Here is a 23,817-nt window from a genome sequence, read left to right on the forward strand (position 1 = left end):
TCGTGACGTATATTCTAGTGGCCGGGACGGGAGGCCTCTTCAACAGCGACAAAATACTACTGGTTCAAACAGGCGGTAGTTTGCTAGCGAACATAAAACCGAAACATTGAAGCTCTTAAGACCAATCTTGCGTATTTAATCTTAGTGTTTATAAAATAATTATGTTTACGTGTCTACTAGTTCATTTAAACATAATTTTCTTGTTAAATGAGCAAATGTGTTAAATTGATACTGCACTAGGTTAATCGCCCGGAGCTTGAGCTCACTAAACTAGACGGAGAAAGAAGCTCTGGTGAAAGGAGAGGAAGAAGCTTTCAGAATGAAAAAGGAGGAAGAGGAGGCTATCACATTGAAAGAAGAAGAGGATGATATTACAGTGAAAGAGGAAGATGGGAAAGAGGTTGTCAGAGTGGAAGAGGAGAAGGTAAAAACTTTCAGAATCAAAAAGGAGGAAGGTGCCATGACATGGAAAGAAGAAGAGAATGTAGTGAAAGAAGAGGAAGAACCTTTTGGAGTAAAAGAGGAAGAGGAGGCTATCTCAATAAAAGAGGAGGAAGACGTTTTGGGAGTGAAAAAGGAGGTGGAGGAGACTGAAGATCCGATTAACACCAGTGAGTATTGTCTTTAAAACAGGGGCACAAACTATGCAGTTCTTGAACTAATGTGTGGTTTTAAAGGGGCATTCTACTGAAGTTCTACACTTGAATATGTTGTTCAGTACTGTAGGAACTGTTTAAGGGGCAATCTGCGATTGGTACAGATACTTTTTTTTTTTACTTTTAAATTAGAATGATTGAATTCTCCATGTGGTCTACATTAAAGTGCACTTCATCGAATATAACAGTCTTTTAAAATTCAATATTGGTGCTTAATTTCTATTTAAAATATCAAAGGGCACCCATTTTGTGGAAAGACCCTTTTACATTTAAGGCCCAGTTTAGACACATTCATGCCTCTTGTAAGACCCTGTGATTATAATAGATCATAAGTTTACCATCTGTTTGATGTTCTCGTTCACACAGGAGAGAGACATGACTATCATGGATCCTCTAGCGAGCCTCAACAACATCCTGATACTGACGAGGCAGAGAAGAGTCTCTCCAGATCAGAACACCAGATGGTACAGCTTGGTCTGGTCTAGCATACAGCTTGCTCTATCGGGGTCTGGGCTGGGTTTCTGTAAAGCACTTTATGACAACAGTGACATCAGCATCCATAATTACATGTCTGTGTCCCCTCTATATGGTTACCAGGACAAGGCTAGCCCTTCCGCCCTCCCAGAGTCCCCGTGTCGTACCTCTCCCAGTAGCACCTTACTGCTGGGTCTGAAGAGGTTGTCTGTGCGGCTGGTGGACTGCAGGAAAACAACGGGGCTGAGTGGAACTGTGAGAGGAGAAGAGAAGAAAGGAGCAGATCTGACTCATCAAAGTAAGTGCTGTAGTTTAGTTTGAACAAATAAAATAGATCTGCCCACTGGTATCTGTTACCAGGACAACCAGCAGAGTTCTGTTAGTTGACAGGAAGATAGACTGGTGGATATGGATGTTATGAATATCATAACACTGAAAAGGATTCTGCCAATGAAAAGAGAGAAACCAATAGACTATATAAAACCTTGATGAAAGTTAGATTTAGAGAGAAAGTTTCAAGATGATCCAATGTAAGGTGCATGTTTTACAAAAACTTTTCCTAAAAACATTATGGATGTTACATTGCCTGTCCCAGTCAACCCCCTATCTTTACAATACTCTAGAACAAATCAAATGTTATTTTTCACATGCGCCGAATACAACAGGTGTAGACTTTACAGTGAAATACTTACTTACTTAAGCCCTTAACTAACAAGGCAGTTTTAAGAAAGAAAAAAGAAATATAGCAAATAATTAAGGAGCAACAATAAAAAACAGTAGCGAGGCAATATACAGGGGGTTCCTGTACAGAGTCAATGTGCGGGGGCACCGGTTAGTCGAGGTAATTGAGGTAATATGTACATGTAGGTAGAGGTAAAGTGACTATGCATGGAAAATAAACAGAGAGTAGCAGCAGCATAAAAATGGGGGTGGGGTGGGAACAATGCAAATAGTCCAGGTAGCAATTTGATTAACTGTTCAAGAGTCTTATGGCTTGGGGGTAGAATCTGTTAAGACACCTTTTTTTACCTAGACTTGGCGCTCCGGTACCGCTTGCCATGCGGTAGCAGAGAGAACAGTGTATGACTAGGGTGGCTGGAGTCCTTTGCAATGTTTTGGGCCATCCTGTGACACCGCCTGGTATAGCGGTCCTGGATGGCAGGAAGCTTGGCCTCAGTGATGTACTGGGTCAAACGCACTGCCCTCTGTAGTGCCTTGCAGTCGGAGGCCGAGCAGTTGCCTTACCAAGCGGTGATGCAACCAATCAGGATGCTCTCAATGGTGCAGCTGGATAACTTTTTGAGGATCTGAGGACCCGTGCCAAATCTTTTCAGTCTCTTGAGGGGGAGTAGGCGTTGTCGTGCCCTCTTCACAACTGTCTTGGTGTGTTTGTACCATTATAGTTTTTTGGTGATGTGGACACCAAGGAACTTGAAGCTCTCAACCTGCTCCACTATAGCCCCGTTGATGAGAATGGGGGTGTGCTCAGTCCTCCTTTTTCTGTAGTCCACAATCATCTCCTTTGTCTTGGTCACGTTGAGGGAGAGGTTGTTATCCTGGCACCACACTGGCAGGTCTCTGACCTCCTCCCTATAGGCTGTCTCATTGTTGTCAGTGATCAGGCCTACCACTGTTGTGTTGTCGGCAAACTTAATGATGGTGTTGAAGTCGTGCTTGGCCATATAATCATGGGTGAACAGGGAGTACAGGAGGGGACTGAGCACGCACCCCTGAGGGGCCCTTGTGTTGAGAATCAGCATGGCAGATGTGTTGTTACCTACCCTTACCACCTGGGGGCAGCCCATCAGAAAGTCCTGGATCCAGTTGCAGAGGGAGGTGTTTAGTCCCAGGTTCCTTAGCTTAGTGATGAGCTTTGAGGGCACTATGGTGTTGAACGGTAAGCTGTAGTCAATGAATAGCATTCTCACGTAGGTGTTCCTTTTGTCCAGGTGGGAAAGGACAGTGTGGAGTGCAATAGAGATTGCACCATCTGTGGATGTCAGTGAAGACACTTGCCAGTTGGTCAGCGCATGCTCGGAGTATACGTCCTGGTAATCCATCTGGCCCTGCGGTCTTGTGAATGTTGACCTGTTTAAATGTCTTACTCACATCGGCTGCGGAGAGCGTGATCACACAATTGTCCGGAACAGCTGATGCTCTCATGCATGCTTCAGTGTTGCTTGCCTCGAAGTGAGCTTATAAGTCATTTAGCTCGTCTGATAGGCTCGTGTCACTGGAAAGCTCGCGGCTGTGCTTCCTTTTGTAGTCCGTAATAGTTTGCAAGCCCTGCCACATCCGACGAGCATCGAAGCCGGGGTTCGAGTCCTGCTCCTTGAAAGCGGCAGCTCTAGCCTTTAGCTCAGCTCAGAACTTTACAGCCTGATTCTAAAATTGATAAAAATAAATGTTTTCCTCATCAATCTACACACAATACCCCTTAAGTGACAAAACGAAAACAGTAATTTAAAAAAATATTTGTTTTTGCAAATGTATTACAAATTTAAAACAGATACCTTATTAACATAAGTATTCAGACCCTTTGCAGTGTTTCCATTGATCATCCTTGAGATGTTTCTACAACTTACCTGTGGTAAATTCAATTGATTGGACATGATTTGGAAAGGCACACACCTGTCTATATAAGGTCCCACAGTTGACAGTGCATGTCAGAGCAAGAACCAAGCCAGGTCGAAGGAATGATCCTTACAGCTCCGAGATAGGATTGTGTCACGGCACAGATCTGGGGAAGTGTACCAACATATTTCTGCAGTAGTGAAGGTCCCCAAGAACACAGTGGCCAACATCCTTATAAAAGGAAGACGTTTGGAACCACCAAGACTCTTCCTAGTGCTGGCCGCCCATCCACACTGAGCAATCGGAGGAGAATTGCCTTGGTCAGGGAGGTGACCAAGAACCCAATGGTCACTCTGACAGCGCTCCAGACTTCCTCTGTGGAGATATGAGAACCTTCCAGAAGGACAACCATCTCTGCAGCACTCCACCAATCGGGCCTTTATGGTAGAGTTGCCAGACGGAATCCACTCCTCAGAAAAAAGCACATGACAGCCCGCTTGGAGTTTGCCAAAAGGCACCTAAAGGATTCTCTGACCATAAGAAACAAGATTCTCTGATCTGATGAAACCAAGATTGAACTCTTTGCCTGAATGCCAAGCGTCACGTCTGGAGGAAACCTGTCATCATCCCTACGGTGAAGCATGGTGGTGGCAGCATCAAGCTGTGGGGATGTATTTCAGTGGCAGGGACTTGGAGACTAGTCAGGATCGAGGGAAAGATGAACAGAGAAAAGTACAGAGAGATCCTTGATGAAAACCTGCTCCAGAGTGCTCGGCACCTCAGTGGGACAAAGGTTCACCTTCCAACAGGACAATGACCAAAAGCACAAAGCCAAGATAATGCAGGAGTGGCTTCGGGACAAGTCTCTATGTCCTTGAGTGGCCCAGCCAGAGCCTGGACTTTGAACCACATCGATCATCTCTGGAGAGACCTGAAAATAGCTGTAAAGCAACGCTCCCCATCCAACCTGACAGAGCTTGAGAGGATCTGCAGAAAATAAGCGTCATACCCAAGAAGACTCTAGGGTGTAATCGCTGCTAAAGGTGCTTCAAAAAATGTACTGAGTAAAGGGTTTCAATATTTACGTAAATGTGACATTTCAGGTTTTCTTTTTGAATAAATGTGCCAAAATTCATACAAACCTGTTTTTGCTTTGACGTTATGGGGTATTGTGTATAGATTGATGAGGGGGAAATAAAAAATAAATAAATTTTAGAATAAGGCTGTAACGTAACAAAATGTGTAAAAAGTCAAGGGGTCTGAATACTTTCCGAATGCACATACTCAAAGTTTTATTTATTTATTTTTCTTTACTGTTTTCTACATTGTAGAATAATAGTGAAGACATCAAAACTATGAAATAACACATGGAATCATGTAGTATCCTACAAAGTGTTAAACAAGTCAAAATATATTTTATATACGTTTCTTCAAAGTAGTCACCCTTTGCCTTGATGACAGCTTTGCACACTCTTGGCATTCTCTCAAACAGTTTCATGCGGTAGTCACCTGGAATGCTTTTCCAGCAGTCTTGAAGGAGTTCCCACATATGCTGAGCACTTGTTGACTGCTTTTCTGTCACTCTGCGGTCCAACTCATCCCAAACCATCTCAATTGGGTTGAGGTTGGGGGATTGTGGAGGCCAGGTCATCTGATGCAGCTCTCCATCCCTCTCCTTCTTGGTAAAATAGCCCTTACACAGCCTGGAGGTGTGTTGGGTCATTGTTCTTTTGAAAAACAAATGATAGTCCCATTAAGCCCAAACCAGATGGGATGGCGTATTGCTGCAGAATTATATGATAGCAATGCTGGTTAAGTGTGCCTTGAATTCTAAATAAATCACAGACAGTGTCACCAGCAAAGCACCCCCACACCATAACACCTCCATGCTTTACGGTGGGAAATACACATGCAGAGATCATCCGTTCGCCCACACCGCGTCTCACAATGACACGGCGGTTGGAACCAAAAATCTCAAATTTTACTCCAGACCAAAGGACACATTTCCACCGGTCTAATGTCCATTGCTCGTGTTTCTTGGCCCAAGCAAGTCTCTTCTTATTGGTGTCCTTTAGTAGTGGTTTCTTTGCAGCAATTCGACCATGACGGCCTGATTGTCTGAACAGTTGATGTTGAGATGTGTCTGTTACTTGAACTCTGTGAAGCACTTATTTGGGCTGCAATTTCTGAGGCTGGTAACTCTAATGAACTTATCCTCTGCAGCAGAGGTAACTCTGGGTCTTCCATTCCTGTGGCCGTCCTCATGAGAGCCAGTTTCATCATAGCGCTTGATGGTTTTTGTGACTGCACTTGAAGAAACGTTCAAAGTTCTTGAAATGTTCCGTGTTGACTGACCTTCATGTCTTAAAGTAATGATGGACTGTTGTTTCTCTTTGCTTATTTGAGCTGTTCTTGCCGTAATATGGACTTGGTCTTTTACAAAATAGGGCTGTCTTCTGTATACCAACCCTACCTTGTCACAACACAACTGATTGGCTCAAACGTATTAAGAAGGAAACAATTGCACAAATTAACTTTTAAGAAGGCACGCCTGTTAATTGAAATGCATTTGAACCTGGTCATGAACCTGGTTGAGAGAATGCCAAGTGTGTGCAAAGCTGTCATCAAGGCAAACGGTGGCTCTTTGAAGAATCTCAAATATAAAATATATTTTGATATGTTTAACACTTTGCTGGTTACTACATGATTGTGATGTGTTATTTCATAGTTTTGATAGTGAATATATCATTCTACAATGTAGAAAATAGTAAAAATAAAGAAAAACCCTTGAATGAGTCGGTTCTAAAACTTTTGACTGGTAGTGTATATTTATTAAACAAAAATATAAACGCAACATGCAACCATTTCAACGATTTACAGTTCATATAAGCCAGGGCTGCCCAACCCTCTTCCTGTAGGTTTTCAGTCCAACTCTAATTTAGCATATCTGATTCAGCTTGTTAAGGTCTTGTTGAGCAGCTAATAAGTAGAATCAGGTGTGTTAAATTAGAGCTGGACTGATAACCCACAGGACGATACATCTCCAGGAAGAGGGGGGTTGGGCAGCCTTGATATAAGCAAATCAGTCAATGTAAATAAATAAATTAGGCACTAATCTATGGATTTAGCATGACTGGGCAGGCGCGCAGCCATTGGTGGGCAGGGGCGCAGCCATAAGCCCACCCACTTGGGAGCCAGGCCAATGTGGAGGTCCTGGGTTGGCGTTGTTATACGTGGTCTGTGGTTGTGAGGCCGGTTGGATGTACTGCCAAATTCTCTAAAAAGACGTTGGAGTTGGCTTATGGTAGAGAAATTAACATTCAATTCTCTGGTAACATCTCCAGTGGATATTCCTGCATGGGACCAACACTTTACATGTTGCGTTTATATTTTTAGGAACAAACTATTTCACATTCTTTTTGACTTTATCCAAAATATCATGAAATTAGTGATTGTCAAAATGTAAAAAATGTGTGAATTTCTAAATCAGAAAAATTGCCATTTAAACAGCAGTGTCGGACTCTTTCGACAATGGGGAGATGTTACTGATGTGCTTTGTGCCTGTCTCCAATGCAAAAAAAATAAAAGTTTGAGACTTCCACACAAAATTACTTCTTTACTTATTTTAGGTTTAAGGAAATGTGTAGGTCGCATTCTGTATCATACAGCTATTGAGGTTATACATTTACAACCACCTGCATGATAGGAATCAAGCGATTTCTGTTTCTTGAGTTTCCTAGAACTGTCTTGTTTTTTGTGTTTTGACTTATAAAACAGAATGAATAAAAACATTATCAGTAATTACCAGGAAGCTCTAAAACTTCATTTGTTTTGAAATCACACTATGATTGTTTTAATTTATAAAATGTTTGAAAACTGTCCTCAGGCTATTGAGGGATCTAATTTGGATAAAATTTCATAGCAAGGCGGTTTTATTAAGTGGAGGTTTCATTCAGGTCTCTCTTTAAATAAACATTGTGTTTGGCAGGAGAAAAACCAAAGTTGGAGGAACCAGAGACGTCCAAACCAGCAAGACAACACCTCTGCTCCCAGTGTGGAAGTAAGTTTGCCAAGTTAGGAAGCCTGAAAAGACATGAGAGGACACACACAGGAGAGAATGCACACCATTGTGCCCAGTGTGGAAAGAGTTTTAAAGCGTTAGGAAAGCTGGAAGCTCATCAGCAAATACACACAGTGGCGAAGCCTTATCACTGCTCCTATTGTGGAAAGAGTCTTAACCGGTTAGACACCCTGAAAAGACATGAGAGGGCACACACAGGAGCGAAGCCACACCATTGCGCCCAGTGTGGAAAGAGTTTTAACCACATAGGAAACATGAAAGCTCATGAGCAAATACACACAGGGGAGAAACCTTTCCATTGCTCCAACTGTGGAAATAGTTTTAACCGGTTAGACACCCTGAAAAGTCATGCGAGAATCCACACAGGGGAGAGGCCTTACCACTGCTCCCAGTGTGGAAAGAGTTTTAGCCATTTAGGACACCTGAAAGCTCATGAGCGAATCCACACAGGGGAGAAGCCTTACCACTGCTCCCAGTGTGGAAAGAGTTTTATCCATTTAGGAAATCTGAAAGCTCATCTGAGAATCCACACAGGAGAGAATAATTACTTCTCCTAGTGTGTAAATTGATATTTCACATCACATTGACTTAATCAGAGGACATACCCAGTGCTCCCATTGTCTTATATTGTTGACTGAGATTGTGTTTACTTGTTTATACCATATGAAATGTGTTTTTACAAAGTATACTTAAACATATATATTTTTATTAGAAAACATTCATTGAACAGAGTTTGTCAGTTTGAATATAGACTAGATCAGATTCCATGTGTTTAAATTGTCATTTTTTAAACTTAATAATCAAATTATATTTGGATGTGATGCATTTGCTCCATTGTTTACATTTGCATTGTTGGCCCACTGATTATTTAATGAAATAAATGTTATCTGATTCTGTAATGGAACATTTTAATTGTATGTGTCCACATAACTGAGTATGTGACTAACCTTGTGAAACTGTCCTATTATGATCTCCTGTTCTTGGGAGTATCATCCTGTGTAGCAAACCAGCATGCCCCCAAGTCCTTGTATAAATAAAGTCCTGTCCAGGAACAGGAAACTATAAAGATATGTGCTCATCACCCAATGCTTTGGAATTCATACTGTCTACACTGCACTGTGTAACTCTGTTATTCTCTCTGAGCTCAGAAATAAAGAATATTGGTTCGACTTAGACTCCAGCAGATCCTTATTTTATAATATCCACCACAACTCGTCCACAGATTGCTGTTTCATCATTGTCTCAATGAAGAGTTTCTCATTCGACTTTCTTGGGGGCATTTACAAGCCTGCCAATGGTTGAATAAACGTTGTTTCCACGTCATTTCTACAAAACAAATCCATGTGATGATGTTAGATCAATGTGGAAAACGGATTGGATTTGTAAAAAGCCAAAAACATAAGGTATTTTTATTTATTTTTCACTGACCTTGTAACCTAAATCCAATGATGGGTGACAATATCCACCTTAGTAGCTACGTTTCCATGCAATTTGTGACAGATTTTCATGTGAATATTCTAAAATCTGCATAAAACAATATACAAAGAAGTTTTTCCATCTAACAGACTTATTGCGGATCAAAGGCTTTGTGTGATGACGTAGTGCACAAAAAATACTTTTGCTGTTAAATTCCCATGAAAAATAAAGGTTAAATGGATTTTCAACTCTACTGATGGTTTGAAAAAACTGTTGCGTTACATACAGTGGGGAAAAAAAGTATTTAGTCAGCAACCAATTGTGCAAGTTCTCCCACTTAAAAAGATGAGAGAGGCCTGTAATTTTCATCATAGGTACACGTCAACTATGACAGACAAATTGAAGAAAAGAAAAGTCCAGAAAATCACATTGAAGGATTTTTTATGAATTTATTTGCAAATTATGGTGGAAAATAAGTATTTGGTCACCTACAAACAAGCAAGATTTCTGGCTCTCACAGACCTGTAACTTCTTCTTTAAGAGGCTCCTCTGTCCTCCACTCGTTACCTGTATTAATGGCACCTGTTTGAACTTGTTATCAGTATAAAAGACACCTGTCCACAACCTCAAACAGTCACACTCCATACTCCACTATGGCCAAGACCAAAGAGCTGTCAAAGGACACCAGAAACAAAATTGTAGACCTGCACCAGGCTGGGAAGACTGAATCTGCAATAGGTAAGCAGCTTGGTTTGAAGAAATCAACTGTGGGAGCAATTATTAGGAAATGGAAGACATACAAGACCACTGATAATCTCCCTCGATCTGGGGCTCCACGCAAGATCTCACCCCTTGGGGTCAAAATGATCACAAGAACGGTGAGCAAAAATCTCAGAACCACACGGGGGGACCTAGTGAATGACCTGCAGAGAGCTGGGACCAAAGTAACAAAGCCTACCATAAGTAACACACTACGCCGCCAGGGACTCAAATCCTGCAGTGCCAGACGTGTCCCCCTGCTTAAGCCAGTACATGTCCAGGCCCATCTGAAGTTTGCTAGAGTGCATTTGGATGATCCAGAAGAGGATTGGGAGAATGTCATATGGTCAGATGAAACCAAAATAGAACTTTTTGGAAAAAACTCAACTCGTTGTGTTTGGAGGACAAAGAATGCTGAGTTGCATCCAAAGAACACCATACCTACTGTGAAGCATGGGGGTGGAAACATCATGCTTTGGGGCTGTTTTTCTGCAAAGGGACCAGGACGACTGATCTGTGTAAAGGAAAGAATGAATGGGGCCATGTATTGTGAGATTTTGAGTGAAAACCTCCTTCCATCAGCAAGGGCATTGAAGATGAAACGTGGCTGGGTCTTTCAGCATGACAATGATCCCAAACACACCGCCCGGGCAACGAAGGAGTGGCTTCGTAAGAAGCATTTCAAGGTCCTGGAGTGGCCTAGCCAGTCTCCAGATCACAACCCCATAGAAAATCTTTGGAGGGAGTTGAAAGTCCGTGTTGCCCAGCGACAGTCCCAAAACATCACTGCTCTAGAGGAGATCTGCATGGAGGAATGGGCCAAAATACCAGCAACAGTGTGTGAAAACCTTGTGAAGACTTACAGAAAATGTTTGACCTGTGTCATTGCCAACAAAGGGTATATAACAAAGTATTGAGAAACTTTTGTTATTGACCAATTACTTATTTTCCACCATAATTTGCAAATAAATTCATTAAAAATCCTACAATGTGATTTTCTGGATTTTTTTTCCTCATTTTGTCTGTCATAGTTGACGTGTACCTATGATGAAAATTACAGGCCTCTCTCATCTTTTTAAGTGGAAGAACTTGCACAATTGGTGGCTGACTAAATACTTTTTTTCCCCCACTGTATGACTAACACAATTGCAGTCAAAATAGAATATTGTATGAAATACTATAGCTTACCATGACTATATCCAACCCAGCTCCATGTGTTGCACTATCATGTATCCTACCATGACTATATCCAACCCAACTCCATGTGTTGCCACTATCATGTATCCTACCATGACTATATCCAACCCAGCTCCATGTGTTGCCACTATCATGTATCCTACCATGACTATATCCAACCCTACTCCATGTGTTGCCACTATCATGTATCCTACCATGACTATATCCAACCCAACTCCATGTGTTGCCACTATCATGTATCCTACCATGACTATATCCAACCCAGCTCCATGTGTTGCCACTATCATGTATCCTACCATGACTATATCCAACCCAGCTCCATGTGTTGCCACTATCATGTATCCTACCATGACTATATCCAACCCAGCTCCATGTGTTGCCACTATCATTACATTTACGTCATTTAGCAGACGCTCTTATCCAGAGCGACTTACAAATAGGTGCATTCACCCTATAGCCAGTGGGATAACCACTTTACAATATCTTTTTTTTTTTTTTTTTTTTTTTAGGGGGGGGAGAAGGATTACTTTATCCTACCCCAGGTATTCCTTAAAGAGGTGGGGTTTCAAATGTCTCCGGAAGGTGGTGAGTGACTCCGCTGTCCTGGCGTTGTGAGGGAGCTTGTTCCACCATTGGGGTGCCAGAGCAGCGAACAGCTTTGACTGGGCTGAGCGGGAACTATGCTTCCGCAGAGGAAGGGGAGCCAGCAGGCCAGAGGTGGATGAACGCAATGCCCTTGTTTGGATGTAGGGACTGATCAGAGCCTGAAGGTACAGAGGTGCCGATCCCCTCACAGCTCCATAGGCAAGCACCATGGTCTTGTAACAGATGCAAGCTTCAACTGGAAGCCAGTGGAGTGTGCGGAGGAGCGGGGTGACGTGAGAGAACTTGGGAAGGTTGAACACCAGACGGGCTGCGGCATTCTGGATGAGTTGTAGGGGTTTAATGGCACAGGCAGGGAGCCCAGCCAACAGCGAGTTGCAGTAATCCAGACGGGCGATGACAAGTGCCTGGATTAGGACCTGTGCCGCTTCCTGTGTAAGGCAGGGTCGTACACTCCGAATGTTGTAGAGCATGAACCTGCAGGATCGGGTCACCGCCTTGATGTTAGCGGAGAACGACAGGGTGTTGTCCAGGGTCACGCCAAGGCTCTTCGCACTCTGGGAGGAGGACACAGTGGAGTTGTCAACCGTGATGGCGAGATCATGGAACGGGCAGTCCTTCCCCGGGAGGAAGAGTAGCTCCGTCTTGCCAAGGTTCAGCTTGAGGTGGTGATCCGTCATCCATACTGATATGTCTGCCAGACATGCAGAGATGTGATTCGCCACCTGGTTATCAGAAGGGGGAAAGGAGAAGATTAGTTGTGTATCGTCAGCGTAGCAATGATAGGAGAGGCCATGTGAGGATATGACAGAGCCAAGTGACTTGGTGTATAGGGAGAATAGGAGAGGGCCTAGAACTGAGCCCTGGGGGACACCAGTGGTGAGAGCACGTGGTGCGGAGACAGCTTCTCGCCACGCCACTTGGTAGGAGCGACCGGTCAGGTAGGACGCGATCCAGGAGTGAGCCGCGCCGGAGATGCCCAGCTCGGAGAGGGTGGAGAGGAGGATCTGATGGTTCACAGTATCAAAGGCAGCAGACAGGTCTAGAAGGACAAGAGCAGAGGAGAGAGAGTTAGCTTTAGCAGTGCGGAGAGCCTCCGTGACACAGAGAAGAGCAGTCTCAGTTGAATGACCAGTCCTGAAACCTGACTGGTTTGGATCAAGAAGGTCATTCTGAGAGAGATAGAAAGAGAGTTGGCTAAAGACGGCACGCTCAATAGTTTGGGAAAGAAAAGAAAGAAGGGATACTGGTCTGTAGTTGTTGACATCAGTGGGATCGAGTGTTGGTTTTTTGAGAAGGGGTGCAACTCTCGCTCTCTTGAAGACGGAAGGGACATAGCCAGCGGTCAAGGATGAGTTGATCAGCAAGGTGAGGTAGGGGAGAAGGTCACCGGAGATGGTCTGGAGAAGAGAGGAGGGGATGGGGTCAAGCGGGCAGGTTGTTGGGCGGCCTGCAGTCACAAGTCGCAAGATTTTATCTGGAGAGAGAGGGGAGAAAGAAGTCAAAGCATAGGGTAGGGCAGTGTGAGCAGGACCAGCAGTGTCATTAGACTTAACAAACGAGGATCGGATGTCGTCAACCTTCTTTTCAAAGTGGTTGACGAAGTCATCCACAAAGAGAGAGGAGGGGGGGGGGGGGGGGGGGGATTCAGCAGGGAGGAGAATGTAGCAAATAGTTTCCTACGGTTAGAGGCAGATGCTTGGAATTTAGAGTGGTAGAAAGTGGCCTTAGCAGCAGAAACAGATGAAGAAAATGTAGAGAGGAGGGAGTGAAAAGATGCCATGTCGGCAGGGAGTTTAGTTTTCTTCCATTTCCGCTCCGCTGCCCGGAGCTCTGTTCTGTGAGCTTGCAATGAGTCATCAAGCCACGGAGCTGGAGGGGAGGACGAAGCCGGCCGGGAGGATAGGGGACACAGAGAGTCAAAGGATGCAGAAAGGTAGGAGAGGAGGGTTGAGGAGGCAGAATCAGGAGATTGGAGGGAGAAGGATTGAGCAGAGGGAAGAGATGATAGGATGGAAGAGGAGAGAGTAGTGGGAGAGAGAGAGAGCGAAGGTTGCGGCGGCGCATTACCATCTGTGTAGGGGCAGAGTGAGTAGTGTTGGAGGAGAGCGAGAGAGAAAAGGATACAAAGTAGTGGTCGGAGACATGGAGGGGAGTTGCAGTGAGATTAGTAGAAGAGCAGCATCTAGTAAAGATGAGGTCAAGCGTATTGCCTGCCTTGTGAGTAGGGGGGGACGGTGAGAGGGTGAGGTCAAAAGAGGAGAGGAGTGGAAAGAAGGAGGCAGAGAGAAATGAGTCAAATGTAGACATAGGGAGGTTGAAATCCCCCAAAACTGTGAGGGGTGAGCCATCCTCAGGAAAGGAACTTATCAAGGCGTCAAGCTCATTGATGAACTCTCCAAGGGAACCTGGAGGGCGATAGATGACAAGGATATTAAGCTTAAATGGGCTAGTGACTGTGACAGCATGGAATTCAAATGAGGAGATAGACAGATGGGTTAGGGGAAAAATTGAGAATGTCCACTTGGGAGAGATGAGGATTCCTGTGCCACCACCCCTCTGACCAGATGCTCTCGGGGTATGCGAGAACACATGGTCAGATGAGGAGAGAGCAGTAGGAGTAGCAGTGTTTTCAGTGGTAATCCATGTTTCCGTCAGCGCCAGGAAGTCGAGGGACTGGAGGGTAGCATAGGCTGGGATGAAGTCAGCCTTGTTGGCAGCAGAACGGCAGTTCCAGAGGCTGCCTGAGACCTGGAACTCCAGGTGTGGGGTGCGTGCAGGGACCACCAGGTTAGAGAGGCAGCAGCCACGCGGTGTGAGGCGTTTGTGTAGCCTGTGCGGAGAGGAGAGAACAGGGATAGGCAGAGGCATAGTTGACAGGCTGTAGCAAATGGCTACAATAATGCAGAGGAGATCGGAATGAAATGAACTAAACATCTGGGAAAGGAGAGAGTAAAAACCAAAACTCCCAAAATATAACTCTCCCAACTTCACCTCAGAAACTATAATTGTTTCACTGAACCACCCGAATAAAACTCTCCCAACTTCCACTTTAGAAATTAGAATTGTTGTGAACTACAGCGGTTCAATGTTTCAAGGAATAGACTCAACTTACTTTATTCAGCTAGCTAACTATGACGCTATAGCTAACTAGCATGCTAGCATCCAATAACACACAGTTTAGCACCAATACTTGGTTACAACAAACTACCAATAGTGTGTTAACACACTAAACAGATAATTTGTGTCCGTGTCTAGTTCCTTTCATAACGCAGCAATAATTAAACGTTGGCTAGCAAGCACAAATATATTGTATTTAGCTGCTACAGAACAGCTAGCTTGTTGTGTTGGCTAGCTAGCAATGGCTGCTGTGTTGACTTTGTTTGAGTAACGGCGGCGCTGCGAACAAATGTAGCTGGCTAAAAGGATATTGTATTTAGTTGCTACCATTGCTAATAGCTACTCGCCAGCTAGTCCAGGAGGTGAGTTAGCTAGCTAGCTAGCTTCGTGCTACACCCGGCACCGCCGAATACAATGCTAACCTACAATAACTACCCACAACAGCCCACGATGCCTACCTATAATACCTAATAATATACAGCCCACGATGCCTACCTATAATACCTAACTACAATCTAAATACATAGTTTAAGCCTTACTCGACAAAGCCCAAGCTATGTATAAAACCAAACTTACCCGACGCCAGCTGTCTGGGTGGCAGACTGCAATCAGTAGCTGTAATTAAGTACAGCAGCCACCAACCACCTAACGTTAATGCCTCGGATAATGAGGTTAGAAAAACAGCTGAATGGTAGGTAGCTAGCTGGCTTAATTACAGGTACTCTTAAGCATGAAATAACATTGGAAACAACTATCCACAGTTGCTAAAAGTTACCAGTAGCTACCCGCTAGCTAGCTAGCTTTGTTGGTCCAGGTAGTGGGTTAGCTAGCCTCGTGCTTCGCCGAATACAATACTTACCTACAATAATTACCTACAATAACCTACAATAACTACCTAAGTAGACTACCTACAATACCTAACTACAATACCTACCTACAATCTAAATACATGGTTTAAGCTTTACTCAACACCATATAAGAAGTCAAGCTTACCTCCTGCTAGAGAAAACACAACCTCTCCCGACCAGGAACAGGAACACGTATCCTACCATGACTATATCCAACCCAGCTCCATGTGTTGCCACTATCATGTATCCTACCTGGCTGAAGCTTTGATCCAGTGGAAGAAGTATTGAGGGGCAGGGAGGTTAAAGGTCACTGCAGGGTAGAGCTGTTACTCTACACTATCCCTAGATAATCCAGTAATGAGAGAAAATGGATAGAATATTTAGGGCCGTATCAAATCTGTTAAATGTTTTACCTAATTACATTTTGTTTTGATTTTTTGTTTTCTTCATGTAGTTTTTCCAGGTTTCTGATTTGTCCCTTTTTTTTTTTAAATAGAAAAACAACACAATTCTGAGCCCACAACAATACTTAAACCACATCAGGAGACCACTTTTGACATTTTCATTTTTGGGTGTAGATACCCTTTAATTCAAGTGGCACCAGCAAGAGCCTTGCTTGGTTAGTGGTGTCTCTGTAGCACACGTGATTGCAGAGTTTGATGAACAAATCACAACTGGATTGATGCAAATAATCATGACATCATTCTGCCAGGTAAGCACAGACTACTCTGTAGTTAACAAGGTTTTTGGGAAACCCTTTCCATCAATCAGAGAATGGTTGTCATTAGCATCATCGCTAACGGCTACACATAGTGGTAGATAAACGCTCACACTCAGACAGGGTTATTTCAGCGCTGTTTCCTCTTCAGGAAGTTGAAGGAAAATACAAATCCATTAGGCAGATTTAACAAACACTTGCAGTGGGTTCAGAACAACTAAGACAAAAAAGGAATACAAATGATACCACCACTGAAAAGGTCACTATAGAGACTGGAAGTGCTAAGGGGCATGTGCTCTACACAGGTAGAGTCCCTCTCTCCCTCTGTTATGATGAGTTTCAAGTGATTACGAATGTAAGGATGTACTTAGAAACTTTTGATGAGGAGTTCATATAAGATATTTAATATGGTACCGTGGTTAGTTATAACAGACACAGCCCTGTCTCTTTCCAACTTCCTAACTCCAGAACAAAGATCCACTCTCTCTATATATACACTCTGTTACAAGTCTCTCCACGAACATCTGGTAATCATCGTAGGCACTCCCTTTCTCTGTTGGTATTACCCTTTGACCCAAGCCAGTATACCATATCCATCCAGCATACTACCATAAACATCACTAATCTCCTTTGACATAAGGAATGCAGACTCCGTGGAACCAAGCCAATTATCTCGTAACTCTACCTCGGTCCTCACGATTCTATGCCCTAACATCATAACACCCTCCCATCCCGGGGTATCTGAGCCCTAGGACCATGCCTCAGGACTACCTGGCCTGATGACTCCTTGCTGTCCCGAGTCCATCTGGTCGTGCTGCTGCTCCAGTTTCCACTCTTCTGCCTGCTGCTATGGAACCCTGACCTGTTCACCGGACGTGCTACCTTGTCACAGACCTGCTGTTTTCAACTCTCTCTCTCTCTACCGCACCTGCTATTTCAACCTCTAAATGCCCAGCTATGAAAAGCTAATGACATTTACTCCTGATGTACTGACCCGTTGCAACCTCTACAACCACTGTGATTATTATTTGACCCTGCTGGTCATTTATGAACGTTTGAACATCTTGGAGAAAAATCTGCCCTTAATGGCCATGTACTGTTACACCCCTCAGAGCCTGGTTCCTCTCTAGGTTTCTTCCTAGGTTTCTGCCTTTCTAGGTAGTTTTTCCTAGCCCCCATGCTTCTACATCTGCATTGCTTGCTGTTTGGGGTTTGAGGCTGGGTTTCTGTATAGCACTTTGTGACATCTGCTGATGTAAAAAGGGCTTTATAAATCAAATGTGATTGATCTGTCCACATTGCCTTTGGGTAAGTGGGCATTGCTTCATGTGGCAACATCAACACTCACCTAAATAGCCCATATGCCATTGGGTGAGATAAGTTTTCATCGTTTTTGGGCAGAATTATGTGAGGTGTTATGTGTTGTTAACGATGAGCCTTGGTCAATTTAGCTCGGAATATGCCACCCTAGTCAATCTGTCACCTAATCCTGCCTAATGGGCGGGTCAGCCCTGGAAGAAAGAATTGGCTGTAAGAAGTAAGAGAACATAACATCTGGTTGTTTTTAAATGATTTCTTATGACATTGTTTGCCAGAATAAACAATGTAATGGATATTTTTCCAATCTGCGTTACCCACTCCAGTCAACAGATGGCGATGTGCGTCTTTCAGGCGATGCTTCTTGCGTGACGTATAATCTAGTGGACGGGACGGGAGGCTTCTTCAACAGCGACAAAAGGCTACTGATTTAACCATCGTTAGATGCTAGCGAACATAAACCGAAATATTGACGCTCTTAAGACCAATCTTGTGTATATTCATTTTAGTGTTTTGAACAACCTCGGTAGCTTGCTAGCGAACATAAAACCGAAACATTGAAGCTCTTTAGACCAATCATGTGTATTTAATCTTAGTGTTTATAACACAATTACGTTTACGTGTCTACTAGTTCATTTAAACGTAATTTGCTTGTTAAATTATCAAATGTGTTAAATTGATACTGCACTAGGTTAATCGCCCGGAGCTTGAGCTCACTAAACTAGACGGAGAAAGAAGCTCTGGTGAAAGGAGAGGAAGAAGCTTTCAGAATGAAAAAGGAGGAAGAGGAGGCTATCACATTGAAAGAAGAAGAGGATGATATTACAGTGAAAGAGGAAGATGGGAAAGAGGTTGTCAGAGTGGAAGAAAAGGTAAAAGCTTTCAGAATCAAAAAGGAGGAAGGTGCCATAACATTGAAAGAAGAAGAGAATGTAGTGAAAGAAGAGGAAGAACCTTTTGGAGTAAAGGAGGAAGAGGAGGCTATCTCAATAATAGAGAAGCAGGAAGACGTTTTGAGAGTGAAAAAGGAGGAGGAGGAGACTGAAGATCCGATTAACACCAGTGAGTATCATCTTAAAAACGGGCACAAACTATGCAGTTCTTCAACTAATGTGGGGTTTTAAAGGGACATTCTACTGAAGTTCTACACTTGAATATGTTGTTCAGTACTGTAGGAATTGTTTAAGGGGCAATCTGCAATTGGTACATACATTTTTTGGACTTTTAAATTAGATTTATTGAATTCTCCATGTGGTCTACATTAAAGTGCACTTAATCAAATATAACAGGCTTTTAAAATTACATATTGGTGCTTAATTTCTATTTAAAATATCAAAGGGCACCCATTTTGTGGAAAGACCCTTTTACATTTAAGGCCCTGTTTAGACATATTCATGTCTCTTGTAAGACTGTGATTGTAATAGATCATAAGTTTACTATCTGTTTGATGTTCTTGTTCACATAGGAGAGAGACATGACTATCATGGATCCTCTGGGGAGCCTCAACAACATCCTGATACTGACGAGGCAGAGAAGAGTCTCTCCAGATCAGAACACCAGATGGTACAGCTTGGTCTGGTCTAGCATACAGCTTGGTCTGGTCTAGCATACAGCTTGCTCTATCGGGGTCTGGGTTTCTGTAAAGCACTTTATGACAACAGTGACATCAGCATCCATAATGATATGTGTCTGTGTCCCCTCTATATGGTTACCAGGACAACGCTAGCCCTTCCGCCCTCCCAGAGTCCCCGTGTCGTACCTCTCCCAGTAGCACCTTACTGCTGGGTCTGAAGAGGTTGTCTGTGCGGCTGGTGGACTGCAGGAAAACAACGGGGCTGAGTGGAACTGTGAGAGGAGGAGAAGAGAAGAAAGGAGCAGATTTGACTCATCAAAGTAAGTGCTGTAGTTTAGTTTGAACAAATAAAATAGATCTGCCCACTGGCATCTGTTACCAGGACAACCAGCAGAGTTATGTTAGTTGACATGAAGATAGACTGGTGGATATGGATGTTATGAATATCAGAACACTGAAAAAGGATTCTGCCAATGAAAAGAGAGACAACGATAGAGTATATAAAACCTTGATGAAAGTTAGATTTAGAAAGAAAGTTTCAAGATGATCTGATGTATGGTGCATGTTTTACAAAAACCTTTCCTAAAAACATTATGGTAGAGGTAAAGTGACTGCATAGATAATAAACAGAGAGTAGCAGCAGCGTAAAAATGGGGGTGGGATCAATGCAAATAGTCGGGGTAGCAATTTGATTAACTGTTCAAGAGTCTTATGGCTTGGGGGTAGAAGCTGTTAAGACGCCTTTTTTACCTAGACTTGGCGCTCCGGTACCGCTTGCCGTGCAGTGGCAGAGAGAACAGTGTATGACTAGGGTGGCTGGAGTTCTTTGCAATGTTTTGGGCCTTCCTCTGACACCGCCTGGTATAGAGGTCCTGGATGGCAGGAAGCTTGGTCCCAGTGATGTGCTGGGCCGTACGCACTACCCTCTGTAGTGCCTTGTGGTCGGAGGCCGATCAGTTGCCGTACCAGGCGGTGATGCAACCAGTCAGGATGCTCTTGATGGTGCAGCTGTATAGCTTTTTGAGGATCTGAGGACCCATGTCAAATCTTTTCAGTCTCCTGAGGGGGAGTAGGCGTTGTCATGCCCTCTTCACGACTGTCTTGGTGTGTTTGGACCATGATAGTTTGTTGCTGCTCCACTACAGCCCCGGCAAACCTAATGATTGTCTTGAAGTCGTGCTTGGCCATGCAGTCATGGGTGAAAAGGGAGTACAGGAGGGGAATGAGCACGCACCCCTGAGTGGCCCCTGTGTTGAGGATCAGCATGGCAGATGTGTTGTTACCTACCCTTACCACCTGGGGGCGGCCCGTCAGGAAATCCAGGATCCAGTTGCAGAGGGAGGTGTTTAGTCCCAGGTTCCTTAGCTTAGGGATCAGCTTTGAGGGCACTATGGTGTTGAACGGTAAGCTGTAGTCAATGAATAGCATTTTCACTTAGGTGTTCTTTTGTCCAGGTGGGAAAGGACAGTGTGGAGTGCAATAGAGATTGCACCATCTGTGGATCTGTTGGGGCGGAATGCAAATTGGAGTGGGTCTAGGTTTTCTGGGATAATGGTGTTGATGTGAGCCATGACCAGCCTTTCAAAGCACTTTATTTCTACAGACGTGAGCGCTACGGGTCGGTAGTCATTTAGGCAGGTTACCTTGGCGTTTTTGGGCACAGGGACTATGGTGGTCTGCTTGAAACATGTTGGTATTACAGACTCGGTCAGGGACCGGTTGAAAATGTCAGTGAAGACACTTGCCAGTTGGTCAGCGCATGCTCGGAGTACACGTCCTGGTAATTTTCTGGCCCTGCGGTCTTGTGAATGTTGACCTGTTTAAAGGTCTTACTCACATCGGCTGCGGAGAGCGTGATCACACAATCGTCCGGAACAGCTGATGCTCTCATGCATGCTTCAGTGTTGCTTGCCTCGAAGCGAGCTTATAAGTAATTTAACTCGTCTTGTAGGTTCGAGTCACTGGGCAGCTCGCGGCTGTGCTTCCCTTTGTAGTCTGTAATAGTTTGCAAGCCCGGCCACATCCGACGAGCATCGGAGCCGGTGTAGTATGATTCAATCTTAGTCCTGTATTGACACTGCCTGTTTGATGGTTCGTCAGAGGGCATTGCAGGATTTCTTATGAACGTCCGGGTTAGAGTCCTGCTCCTTGAAAGCGGCAGCTCTACCCTTTAGCTCAGTGCGAATGTTGCCTGTAATTCATGGCTTCTGGTTGGGGTATGTACGGTCACTGTGGGGACGACGTCATCGATGCACTTATTGATGAAGCCAGTGACTGATGTGGTGTACTCCTCAATGCCATCGGAAAAACCCCAAACATATTCCAGTCTGTGGTAGCAAAACAGTCCTGTAGCTTAGCATCTGTGTCCTCTGACCACTTCCTTATTGAGCGAGTCACTGGTACTTCCTGGTTTAGTGAGTCACTGGTACTTCCTGGTTTAGTTTTTGCTTGCAAGCAGGAATCAGGAGGATGGAGTTATGGTCAGATTTGCCAAATGGAGGGAGAGCTTTGTACGCGTCTCTGTGTGTGGAGTAAAGGTGTTCTATAGTTTTTTTCCCTCTGGTTGCACATGTGACATGCTTGTAGAAATGACACAAAACGTATGTAAGTTTCCCTGCATTAAAGTCCCCGGCCACTAGGAGCGCTGCCTCTGGATGAGTGTTTTCCTGTTTCCTTATGGCCCTATACAGGTTGTTGAGTGCCTTCTTAGTGCCAGCATCGGTTTGTGGTGGTAAACAGACATCTACGAAAAATATAGATGAAAACGCTCTTGATAAATAATGTGGCCTACAGGCAAACAAAAGTCAAGATTAGTTCAATTTTGAGTCTTAAATGAGGACTGGAGCATCTAATGATGAAACATTATGGAGTCTTAAAGGAGGACTGGGATGAAAATGGAATGGAAAGGGGATATCTAGTCAGTCACAGCTGAATGCATTCACCCTAAATGTATCTTCCTCATTGAAATCAACACCTCTGAATCAGAGAGGTGTGGGGGCTGCCTTAATCGACGTTCCACGTCATCAGCGTCTGGGGAGCAGTTGTTGTTGGGGGATAACTGCTTTGCTCAAGTGCAGAACGGCAGACCTTTCCACCTTGCGTGCGTGGGGATTCGAATCAGCGACCTTTAGGTTACTGGTCCAACACTCTTAACCGCTAGTCTACAAATGTTCCAACTTCAATTAATTATTTCTCAATGATGCTTTAAAGGAGAAGTTTACCCAAAATCCAGAAACTCTGAAGTGATTCCATACTATGAAACTAGTCCAGTGGAGTTTGCCCTCTCTCCCTGTAGTGCTGTACTGAAACAGCTGCAAACACGTGACTCGTGACGTTGCTGAATGCGGGCCTCGCTCTGCTACTTTGCCAGTTAATTCTTTATTTTATTAAAGCTATGGCCTTTGGCTTTCACCTGGAATTGTTTCTTTATGTCTGAGAAAAAAACGATTTTCAACCCATAAAACATATACAAATATGATGATATCATAGTGAATTCATGACATCTGAATGAACAAGCCTTTTCATACTTTATAATATTGCCTTTGGAAAGTATTCAGACCCCTTGACCTTTTCCATATTTTGTTACGTTACAGCCTGATTCTAAAATGAATTAAAAATAACATTTCCCCTCATCAGTCTACACACAATAATCCTTAATGACAAAAACAAAACAGGTTTTTATACATTTTTGCAAATGTATAAAAAAACGAAACAGATACCTTATTTAAATAAGTATTCAGACGCTTTGCTATGAGACTCAAATTGAGCTGAGATGCATCATGTTTCCATTGATCATCCTTGAGATGTTTCTACAACTTACCTGTGGGTAATTCAATTGATTGGACATGATTTGGAAAGGCACACACCTGTCATGAGTTTGAAGGAATGATCCTTAGAGCTCCGAGACAGGATTGTGTCACGGCACAGATCTGGGGAAATGTACCAAAACACTTCTGCAGCAGTGAAGGTCCCCAAGAACACAGTGGCCAACATCCTTCTTAAAAGGAAGACCTTTGGAACCACCAAGACTCTTCCTAGTGCTGGCCGCCTGGCCAAACTGCAAAATCCGGGCCTTGGTCAGGGAGGTGAACAAGAACCCGATGGTCACTCTGACAGAGATCCAGAGTTCCTCTGTGGAGATGTGAGAACCTTCCAGAAGGACAACCATCTTTGTAGCACTCCGTCAATCCACTCCTCAGTAAAAAGCACATGATAGCCCGCTTGGAGTTTGCCAAAAGGCACCTAAAGGATTCTCAGACCATGAGAAACAAGATTCTCTGGTCTGATGAAACCAAGATTGAACTCTTTGCCTGAATGCCAAGTGTCACGTCTAGAGGAAACCTGTCATCATCCCTACGGTGAAGCATGGTGGTGGCAGCATCAAGCTGTGGGGATGTATTTCATCGGCAGGGACTTGGAGACTAGTCAGGATCGAGGGAAAGGTGAACAGAGAAAAGTACAGAGAGATCCTTGATGAAAAC

General features: G+C 43.9%; 1 protein-coding gene across 1 annotated transcript in view; it reads left to right on the forward strand.

Annotated features, from left to right (window-relative positions):
- Nucleotides 1-234: 234 nt before the first annotated feature.
- Nucleotides 235-23,817, forward strand: part of LOC311120472 (uncharacterized protein) — a 28,770-nt gene continuing 5,187 nt past the window's right edge. The window contains exons 1-5 of the mRNA XM_084195056.1: nt 235-611; nt 1,023-1,120; nt 1,254-1,428; nt 19,229-19,326; nt 19,479-19,656. Of these exons, the coding sequence (XP_084051182.1) occupies nt 320-611; nt 1,023-1,120; nt 1,254-1,428; nt 19,229-19,326; nt 19,479-19,656 (841 nt within the window). The 5' untranslated portion in view covers nt 235-319. The remainder of the gene's footprint in view (nt 612-1,022; nt 1,121-1,253; nt 1,429-19,228; nt 19,327-19,478; nt 19,657-23,817) is intronic.

Source organism: Coregonus lavaretus, assembly GCF_964263955.1.
Source record: "Coregonus lavaretus genome assembly, contig: HAP1_SCAFFOLD_47, whole genome shotgun sequence".
NCBI classification, from domain to species: domain Eukaryota; kingdom Metazoa; phylum Chordata; class Actinopteri; order Salmoniformes; family Salmonidae; genus Coregonus; species Coregonus lavaretus.